This window comes from Crocodylus siamensis, chromosome 9 (genome assembly GCF_052110815.1).
Source record: "Crocodylus siamensis isolate JL-2025a chromosome 9, ASM5211081v1, whole genome shotgun sequence".
Taxonomy (NCBI): Eukaryota; Metazoa; Chordata; order Crocodylia; family Crocodylidae; genus Crocodylus; species Crocodylus siamensis.
The window spans coordinates 59,297,252-59,307,798 of record NC_143403.1 but is presented as its reverse complement, the minus strand read 5'-3'; the positions used below and the strand labels follow the sequence as shown (position 1 = coordinate 59,307,798).

The window sequence follows — 10,547 nt, the reverse complement described above, 5'->3', positions numbered from 1 at the left end:
ATGAGGTTTGTACCGAGGATTTTCCCAAATTTGTATCGATTGGAAAACGAGGCGGGCGGCGGGCGGGCCGGGCTGCCCCGCACCGCCGGGCCCGCGCAGGGGGTGGGGCGGCCCGGCCCGGCGCCGCTGCCGCCTCTGCTCTGCTTTGGCCAACTTTTCCCCCCGGTGCGGGGACCCGTCCTCCCCGGGCAGGGACCGGGCGTGCCCGGGGGTCGCGCCGCCCCGCCCGCGCCCCTCGGCCCGCGGCTCGGGAGCAGCATCCGGGTGATCGGGCGGAAATGGCGGGAGCTCAGGGCGAAAAGGGGGAGGCGCAGGGATGGAGAGGGATTTAAAGGGGGTGAAATGGGGCGCTCCAAGTGCTCGTCTGTACGGGCGGGCTGGAGCGCGGCCCCGGGGGCGGGGGCGGTGCGGGGAGGCCCGGGGCTGCCGCCCGTGTCCGCGGCGGGGCTCGCGAGCACCCAGGCGGCCGCGGAGGGGCAGAGCCGGCGCGGGCTGCCCGCGTGCGGGACTCGGCGGCGGGGGGCGCCCGCAGGACGCATGTCGGGCAGCGGGAGCGGGAGCGGTAGGAGCCGGGGCCGGGGCCCCCGCGGGGTGCGGACTTGTGAGCGGAGCCATTTGCAAAGTTCATTCTTTCTGGCTGCGGTTGCGGGGGGGATGCGGGGCAGCGCGGCGCCCGCCTGGAGGGAGCGGAGCAGAAGCCGGGATGTTTTTATCCGCTCCGAAAGATGGAGGGGCGAAGGGGGCGTGTGTGCTCGGCTCGCCCATGCACAGAAGTGCTGGGGAAGTGTGGCGAGGGGCTTGGCTGAAAAATAACCAGACAGCGGGGAGCTGGGTTTCCCCCTTTATCAAAGGTTTCATCCAGGCAAACGCTTCTGGGGAAAGGAGTGTGATCCCACGACTCGGATCCTTTCGGCCAGAGTCGAGTCCATTCCCTGTCCTCCCCCTCTCCCCCTCCACACACAGTTAATCGCTGAGTATTGTGTTTCAGTGAAGGGGTGTTGTGTGTGTGTGTTGCCTGCTTGCATTGTGCAGCAAAGCGCCTGGTCTAGGTTGGAGAACGTTATTTCTCTGTTTAAGTTTGGGGAAAAAAATATTTGTGTCCAGGGATCTTCTTTTAGAAAGCTCCCCTCCCCTTTGCTTAAAAAACAGAATAAGCGAGGCAATAAGTCAGATGCTATCTCCAGCCAGTATTTATATTGGCTTAATATTTAAATCTCATAAAACTAATGCTTTGCTTAAATAGTCCAGAGTTTTTGCAATAAACCAGGGTGTGCAGCCCAAAGTGTTTCTTTGGCATTCTTGCACTTTGCCCCAATTCCGCTCAGCTTCCCTCCAGTGTGTGGTCTTTGAGTTGTGTAAGGAAACCTCGTCCCCTCGAACACAAACCCAGGGTTGTGGAATTTAAAAAACTTCCTAAAGTTAAAGCACATTCTTTCTTCTGCCTCCCCTTTTTGCTTTTTGCTTTTAAACATCTCCAATACTGGGCTAGGTTTCCGGATTAGGCATGCATCTGTGTGCCAGTGAGAAAAAGAAAGGGGGAAGGAAAAAAGAAAATTAATCAACAGCAAACTACAAATTCAGACTTGAATAGATTTTTGGCAGTTCACGGCTAATAGGTTCCTACTGTCTCTGTCCTGTAAATTTGACAAGTTAAATTCATTTAGAGTGTTCCTTAGCCAGGCAAAACTCACTGTGACTTTAATTAGTTTAATCCATTTTAAAATTTGATGCCAATCTTACTTGTCTGTATAGTTTATGGAGCTGTTTTAAGCTTTGGATTCATTGCATAGATTTTTTTGTTGTTGGTAATATTTAGAGTTTGAAACCAACCTTTTATCATTTTGCCAATCAATTATTCTCCTTTAAGAAGCAGTCAAGTTTTTATGTCTAAAGTTTTGCAATTATTTAAGGAAACAAAAGGTTACCTGTTTAAACCCAAAGCATAACCCAAATAATTTTAAATGTTACTATTTCTGAAATTATTTGGAATGTCTGCTCTGTAGTAATTAACTGCTGTTTTCTCCTTACTATCAAAATGCTTTTTTGAAAAGGGAAAAAAAGTTTCAGTACTATTGTTGTATTTTGTGAGTGAATGCGTTTACAAAGGTCTTAGACCTTTAGAGGGTAGTAGTTATAAGGCTTATTTAGTAAAAATGTTTATTTAAAATAGCAAAACCTCATTTAGCGTTTAAAATACAAATTATCCAAAATACTTAAAACTAGGTGCAAGTGTATATTAAATTAAGTATCAGAGATTTCAGCTATTCATTTCATATATATTTTGTCTTTAATGTTTCAGGTAACTTATTTATTCTATATTATTTTTGTAGAAGGTTGATTCCAAAATGCAAGGGAAAAAAACAGTTGTAATCTTTCCTTTCAGACATAATAACACAGGACTTCTGTGATTAAAACAAAAGAAAATAAATAAGTAGAGTTAAATTCTGGCTGAAGTTAATGCAAGATAAAATTGTAAAACATTAAAAGCTAACTTAGAAGAATGGCACAGAATCAATGTGGCTTTTGAAGAAATTCCTTTTTGTTGAATGTAACTGATCTGTTTGAGAGTAAATCATGCACAGAAGGCCATCACTTCGAGAAGTTGCTAACTGATTTATCATTTATATTGAAAAGTCTGTGAAGTATGCTGTTGTCCAGAGCCCTTTTTCTGTTGTACTACTGGCAATTATGATGAGCAGTGCAATATTAAAAGGGCATTGGCTGGCAGAAACATGACCCCCTTTAGCAGCCCACCCTCTTCAGAGTGGGCAAACAACCCTAAAATAGATGCCTCCTTCAGTGTATTCATGCACGTGTGTGAAATAACGTTAAAATTTATACATGTGGCAGTGCTTTTACATATGGAAGGAGATTTGGGATTGTAAGTTCTCACATGCCTTGATATACAGTAGTGAATTATTTAAATATACCATGTTTATAACTCCAGATATTTTTGGGAGTTTTCAAGGCATCATATTACCGGCTTTGTTTACCAATATTTTCTTAGTGATTCATTATTCATCCCCTTTCATAATGTCTGTGTTGAAATTTTATAACAATTTTATAACAATTTCTTGATGGATTTTTTTTTGCTATATAATAATCTTTCCCTATATATTTAAGGTGGTCTGAATTTAATGCTGCTATTTTGTTGTGTGACTGGGGTCTTGTATTGTGATTTTTGTAAGGTGACACACGCTCACAAAAATATATATGTGTGAGAGAGTGTTACGTACACACTTTGTGGTTTTTTTGTCTATAGGTCTCATCACATTCTTGTCTACAAATTCTGTAACATTTTCCATAACACTTTACAGCACTGTTTATCTATACCATTGCATCACGCTTTATAGGCTTTGTGTTCAACCATCATGAAACAGTACAGTGCAATTAAGAAAACTTCTGAATGCATTATGGCACCTATTGAACATTTATTTTAAATTAGGTAGTTAAGATTAATTTACTGCATTATTTGCCTTTTATGGAAACCAGTACTATAGGGATGCTGAATTATGCCCATTGTTCTTTTATTCTCCCTGTGTTCATAGAAAAATACTCTTAAGGTACATCTATCTTTAAAGTGTACTGTGCTTGGCATGTATGTAGCAAAAGATTGAAACTGTTTGTTTAACAAGCCATATCTTAACAGTGGTCTGATTGATATTTTTAACTAACTTTTGTTGTTGTTTTACCTTGTCTAATTACGATCTCAAATAAACTTTAAGGCATGCAGAGTTTTATTGGGGCTAAACATAAAAACGTTATTGTGGTCAAAAATCTAATGTAACAGTCCCTCACAAAAGGATGCAGGGACAGCTGTGCAGAATGTGACAGTGGCTGCTGGTATCGCTGGCTCTGACAATGTTGCACTACTGTCTGCACAAATAAAGCAGTGCAATAATATTGTCAAAGCATTTGGTTCCAGTCCTAATACATCCTTATGATCAGTTACTGTTGCACACCCAGTCTCTGACGTTGTGGAACTTCATAGTTATTTAATGCATTTTAATAGGCAGCCATCCCTCTGTTCCCCTCCCTCCCCCACCCCAAGGCTTAGGTGAGCATAAGATTCCTAGATCATTTAAAACCTGACTCAAACAATAAGTAGGTTGGAGGGGGCTCTTTTTAGTTGGGGGTTTCTTTTTTCTTTTTCTTTTAAGGCTGAATGGTCTTATGGAAATTCCTTGGGTTTTGTTCCCATTTGTGACTGCTTCAGTGTACAAAATGGACTTCCCCTCCTACCACTGGTGTGTGTTTGTGTGTCCAAGTTGTACAATAAAAAGACAGCCTATTCAAATTTAAAAAGCCCTCTTGTCCTGCTTTAGAACCACCACTACTTTTACCAAGGAAAAAAACCAAAAACCTCTCTCCCAGTTGGACCTTTTATTTCCGGTTTTAAACCAAAGGGTTTTTATGGACCTAAGGATGCTATTGTTGTGTATGGAATCTAGTGATTTGTATATAGTCACAGGCTATTTCTTTCTTCCTCCCTGATATATATATATTTTTTTCTGGGTGCACTGTAGTTGTTAGTTTTTAGAGGAGTATGTTGTGAGTAAAGTAAAAGTAATACATTCATTTGCTTAAAAAACCTAGGGGGCATATAAATAATAATCAATAGGGCTTTGAAAGACCTGATCTTCCTCGGCTCTTCTCAGTAGTAAATGGGAAGTGAGTCTGGGAGCCGCTTTGGTGATGTAGGCCTGGAAACAGTTGCATTGCATTAGGAATTGATCTTTAAATAACAATATGCTGGCGACTGTCACTTGGATTGTTCTTGGAATTTTCACTTGCAGCTGCTAAGGAAGGGGTGGGGGGCTGTTATCTTTTTACAGGGGCTTTGGGCTGGTACCTTGGGAGACGGTGCAGGGAAGCCATAGTATTGGAAATCAAATCTCAGTAAACGAGAATTTTCGATTGGAATTGCACAGCCCAACCCAGGCCAGGGCGGGCTAGTGAGCAAAGCATGGGAGGCAGAAAATGGAGTACCACTTCCTAGAGGGTTGAATCCCATTTCAGAAGGAGCAGGGGAAGCTATGTCCACAATAAAGCCCTCCTATTCTTAATTAAAAAAGACCTTTCAATCCCTGCCTTTATTGTGAGGGGTGAGGAGCGCCTGTCTCCCCTCCACACCCAGAGGAGGAGGGGGAAGGCTTCAGTTTGAACCATTAGCAAAATGATGGTGGGTGAAAAGAAATCAGGCAGCTGATGTGGTATGTTTCACATACCTAAGCAGAGGTAACATGAGCCTGCCTGGCTCTCTCTTTCTCCTAGGGTTTTTAATGCATCTCTGTGCATTGTAGCATATTTGCCATTTTTGTGTGTGAAGGAATAGGAAGCCTGTTCAGTGTTTCTTTTTTTTTAATTTTCTTTCTTCTCCTGGTGCTCAATTAATCAGAAGCTGGGGGAGAGTGAAACCTGGAAAGGCTTCCCTTTGTTGGCATGACCATACTCCCAATGACATAACCGGGAGCAGCAGAGTAGCAGCTCGGTGACCTCGGTGCAGGACTAAAAAGGGATCCCTTTCCTGTGTCTGTGTCTGGGGGGAGGGAGATCAGGTGGAAGCCATCCCCTCGGCGCTGTGTGTGTGTGTGTGTGTGTGTGGGTGTGCAGGCAGACACATGGATGAGCCCAGCAGCAAGTGAAAACAAGTGTCAGTGAGTGCTTGGGGGTGGTGCAGGATGGAAGATGGCCTCACAAGCCTTGCTGCTTGCCTGCCTGCGCGGAGCTGGGAGGGGGACGCCGTTTGGTTTTAATTTCAATGAATTGAAGTTAAAAAAATACAGCAGATGTGCTCGAAATGGAGGTGGGGGCTGTAGGGTTTGGGTGTGGAAGAGATGTTGGAGGTGGCGGGGGCTAGGCTTTTTCTGAAAGGTGCCTTGACTTCCACCCAGTGGGCTCGTCCCCGAGGCCCCTGCAGCGCAAGCCCAGCAGTGCTCCGGCGTGGGTGAGCCAATTATTTCTGCGCATGGGACATTTGCTGATCGGGAAGTTACTCCTAAGCAGCAAAAGGCAGGACACAAAGGAGGGAGGGGGCTCGTCTGGGAGGGGGTTCCCTGCAGATTTCAGGGCTGGGATGGAGGTTGCACATTCCAGCCCCTCCCTTCCCCGATCTCGCTCTCTCCCTCTCTCTCTCTTTTTTTTTAACCCTGCCTGGCTGAGGAATGTAGCAGCGAAGGGGGGGAAGCAGTGGAGGAAAGAAAAAGGGGGGATTCGGAAGCAAAGGCCTCTTCAGGAGGCTGCATTTGTGCAAGGGAAACCATTTGCATGTGTGTGCGGAGATTCCAGCGTTTGTCTCCAGTCGGGAGGGAGGGAGGGGAGGGGAGGGAGGGGAGGGGGCGCGGGAGGAATGCAGGGAATCAGGTCGGGGCGAGGGGGAAGGGCTCCGGGAGAGCTTCCATCCTGTTGTTGCATAAACTTGTTAAAAGAGCCCTCCTTTGCGAGGGCAGCGCACACAGGGCAGCAGTGTGCGGGAGGAGGCCAGACCTGCGCCCTGGCTGCACAACCAATTGGAGCGGAAAGTGAAATCAGATGGTTTTAAGTTTTCAGAGGGTTTTTTTTTTTCTTCAGGGGGACTTCTTGAGTCATTGCATTTAGTGCTGGATTCATAGGAAGATCGCTCACGCTTCGCTTTGACTTGGGTGGTTTGGGGGAGCAGGGCCAGGAGGCGCAGGTTTGGGATGCCCCCCCCCCCCAAACCTGGTGGTGCTGCGCTGGAGGTGGGGGTGCGATAAACCCGCCCCGTGCAAATGCAGTTTGCGCTTTGCTCGCGGGCCGGCAGGGTGCTGGGCCTGCGCCGGGGAGGGTGCCTCCCTCTTCGTGGCCGGGGAGGGACATTTTGGAGTGCCCCAAGGCCAGCCCCACGTGCTCAGCATCAGGGCTAGGGCACTTTACGGCATTTTGTTTGCTTTACTATATTTACTGCAAGGCGGGAGCTCAGCATTTCCAAGGTGATAGGCTTCAGCCCTAGCTTGCTCCTACGGTTAGTACCACAGTGTCTTTTTTTTTCCATCAGACAGCAGAGTGCTGGTAAACACCATGCAGAAAAGCCATATTGTGGGGTTACAAAGTCTAGGCTGTCTAAGGAGCTCTGTCATTCCTTTTAATGGAGCTCACTGACGCAGATCTGGCTTCTGCCAGCCGAGGAAATGTTGCTGCTGAGAAAAGGGTTATTGAAACCCACAAACTAAATATTTTAAGCGAGAATCAAATGGCAGGACATTCTGGAGTGTAATCCCCTCTGATTTCAGGAGAAGGGCAATGTATTGATAAATGACTGTGGGTGACAGCGAATCCCCCAGCTCAGTGGGCGAAAGCTGCTTGGGAAGCTAGTGTTTTCAGAGAGGATTACAAACCTGCATGCTCTGGAGTCTCTTGCACACCTGGACAGGTTGACTCTTGCATGGAAGCAAGAATCCCCTTTTTTCTGGGAGGATTTGTACAGGCTTGCTAGATAGGCTTACGGAGTGGGGCTGGAATGCCAAGAATTTTTTTCTTTTAAAGAAAAAGAGAGAATTAAGAAGACAACCCTCCCCAGTTTTAAAACAATGATCTTTAAAAAATCAAATAGGATGTAAAACTCTAAGCGAAATCTCAACATTACAGCTGCTGCCACAGCATTTGGTTTGACCTTTGGTAACAGTGTCAATTCCTTTGCAGAAAACAGATTGTAGGCTACACATACATACCTGGTAGAGCAAGATGGCTTTTTAAAACTGTCTAGCTCCTCTAGCTATTGAAGTACATATGGACAGGGAAATAGGATTGGGCGTGTGGTTGGGTACCCAGCTATAGCTTGTAAGGTTGCAGCTGGTTCAACAATAAAAATCTGCTTCCTAGACTGGCACCTTAACCAGGAAAAATGAAACAAAAAAGTAATGGATGTAAATAAGGAACTGGATCCCTAAACTAAATCAGGGTATCCAGGGTCTGGTCTAGTACTTAAGTAGGAGACCTCTGAGCTCTGGAAACCAGTGCACTACTTTATTTAGCCCAGAGCTCCATAATAGGGTCAGTTTAGTCTACTCTATCTATTAACATCAAGAATGGGTGGCTTAAAAATACTGCAGTGACTCCAGCACAGTCATGCAAGTCAAAACTCCAAAATGTTGCCTTTATTGAGCAGCATTTAAAGTGTCATTTCCATACTAGTCCTGGTGACATTTCCATTTAGTTTCTATAAATGTGATTAAAGGCGAGAGAGGTTTCTAAACATATCTAGAGACGCTCAGCCTCTTAGAGTATAAATAGAACGCATTTCATAATCTTGTGTTTAAATGTTTATTTTAAAATAACCCCCATATACATTCCAGGGAAGCATTCCTGCAATGGGGAAGGGATCAACACAGGCTTTGCATATTGTTTGCAAATGGTGTGAATATTATTGGGTATCGATTCAGTCTTTATTTTTCTGTCTTGCAAGAGGGGGGAGAGGAGGGTGTAGGAGTCCAGTACAAATACACCATCACAGAGACCCTGGAGTGTACTTGGACAGTTGAAGATAAGGAAATTCTTGAGACACATCTAGGCATTGAGGGCAGACCCAGCAGCGTAAAAACAGAGTAACAGAACGGTGCATTTTCTCAGACCTTAAGTTGTAGTTGAAATTCATAACTGTGTCCCTTACTCTTTCATGTCAGTTGTAGATTTTATAATAATATCACAGGTCAAAATTGTGTAGAAACTGTTGAATTCTGATTTTTTTTTTCTGGTTTGCTGTTTCAAGAGTAACACCACCTGAAGTTGTGAATTGTGACTTTACAGTTCAAAGTCACCAGTGGGAACAGTGTTTGAGCCACTGGAGAGGTTAAAAGGGTGAAGGGTGGGGGCTTTTAAGTCTTATTTGAAATAACATACAGGCTGAAGAGAGGAAAAAGACTTGATAAATATAAACAAAATAGAAACTGGAGTTATTGGACTACAGTAGATGGAAAGGTAAGGCCAAGACTAGCTCTTGTCTTTTAAAAAACTGCTTTAACCCTAACTAAAGATCTAGCTGCCAGAGACTGTTGAAAAGCAGACTGGCAGGATTAAAACAGAGAACTTGCCAAGGTAACAAAAATACCAAAGTTTGGTAAAACCATTCTGATCTGCTTACAACACCCTTGTGTGAACATGGCCTTTTAATTACCGTGAGCAAAGGTTACTACAAATAATACAGAAAAGAAGATTCCTATCAGCTTTCAACAAACAGGACAAACTGAACTACATGTTGTTTTTGTTTATCAGTCCATTAAAAAAACTAAACAATTAATGCAGCCTCTGCCCTATTCCCACTTCTGTGCAAGTGTCTTTGGTTTTTAGTTTCTGTTGGCGAGTGAGCCAACATCAAAGGGGATAGAGAGCTGTCTCACACCAGCATGCCAAACGCCAGGGATCTCTAATGGCAAAGACCAGATCAATGTGGAATGCATAAATTAGCCAGGAATCCATGAATTAGGGGATTGTCTCTCCATTGCACTTTTATTTAATCCGCTGGAAAGCAGGCTGAGGAAAGAGAAGCTTAAAGTGTCAAAATCGTGAATTGGTTTGGGATGGCCTGGGAATAAAGTTTCCTTCCTCCTCGCTCTAGTTTTTCAAGTGTTACTAGATGACAAATACAGTGGGGCAGGTTTACTTAATAGTCCAGTTCGAGTAGAGCAGGTTTACTTAGATAGAGGAGCTCCCACTCCCAGAGAAGATGGATGAGTTCTGGCTCTTCTCTTCGATTTGGTCTTTCTGGTCACCAAAGTGTTCAGAACTAAAAAAGTCACAACATTGATGGGAGAAGGTTGGTGTCTTCCAGACATGCATAGAAAGAGGATGGGAAATTATGGCTCCTAGGCAAAGGCACACATGTTTTTGAAGCAGGTTGAATGTAACTAGGTAATCTGTGCATGTTAATCTGAGGAGCCAGCTCTGGAGATCTTGTTTCACTTTCTAATTATTGTCGTGTATTGAATGCCCTTATTTCCAATGAAGGAGAGGTGTTTTAAAACCCTGTGCCCTATCAGCAGAACAGCCCTAGAAAGGAAGTTGTACAAGGGCCTCCAATCATGTTACTAATGAGTTCAAAATATATAACTAGTAATAAAATAAGTAGGAGAAAGTTCCAGCCTCTCCAGGTTAGACAGTGGATCCAGCCTGCGTATTAAAGAAGGAGAGAAAATCTAGATTGAAGGAAGGAATATGGGGCTGGGGGAGAGATACCCAAACCTGGATAAAACCCATGTTGTAATGAAATGCTTGTCACTGGAAAAAAGGAGAACCTATGGCTAGATTCCATTTTCTATAGCAGAGGTAACCTCAAGAGATGCAACTCATGGCCATTTGCCTTTCTTCCTTCCCAGCTATAAGTAACTGTACTTTTGATAGGGGGTGCACTATTTTCTAACTTTTTACCCCTTACACATTTGCAGACTAATGGACGTCCAGTCACCTGCTGCAGGAAGCATAATCCAGCTTCATAACCTTAAGGATAAGACCCTATCAATATTGCCTCTGCTTTTGTGATCAGGGTAGTAGTGCAATATTGCTTATAGGGTCTTTTCTTTGGAGGGTATTCTTCA

At 44.4% G+C, this 10,547-nt stretch overlaps 1 protein-coding gene across 1 annotated transcript; it reads left to right on the top strand.

Moving 5' to 3' along the window:
* Positions 1–10,527, top strand: LOC149857720 (uncharacterized). Its single transcript, XM_090063962.1, has 2 exons — positions 1–5,947; positions 10,398–10,527. The coding sequence occupies exon 1, from the start codon at positions 1–3 to the stop codon at positions 811–813; it is 813 nt and encodes a 270-aa protein (XP_089920088.1). The 3' UTR covers positions 814–5,947; positions 10,398–10,527.
* Positions 10,528–10,547: the final 20 nt, after the last annotated feature.

Bases quoted from the DNA above. Each gene is read 5' to 3' on its own strand.
- LOC149857720 (XM_090063962.1), top strand. From the start codon at position 1: ATGAGGTTTGTACCGAGGATTTTCCCAAATTTGTATCGATTGGAAAAC.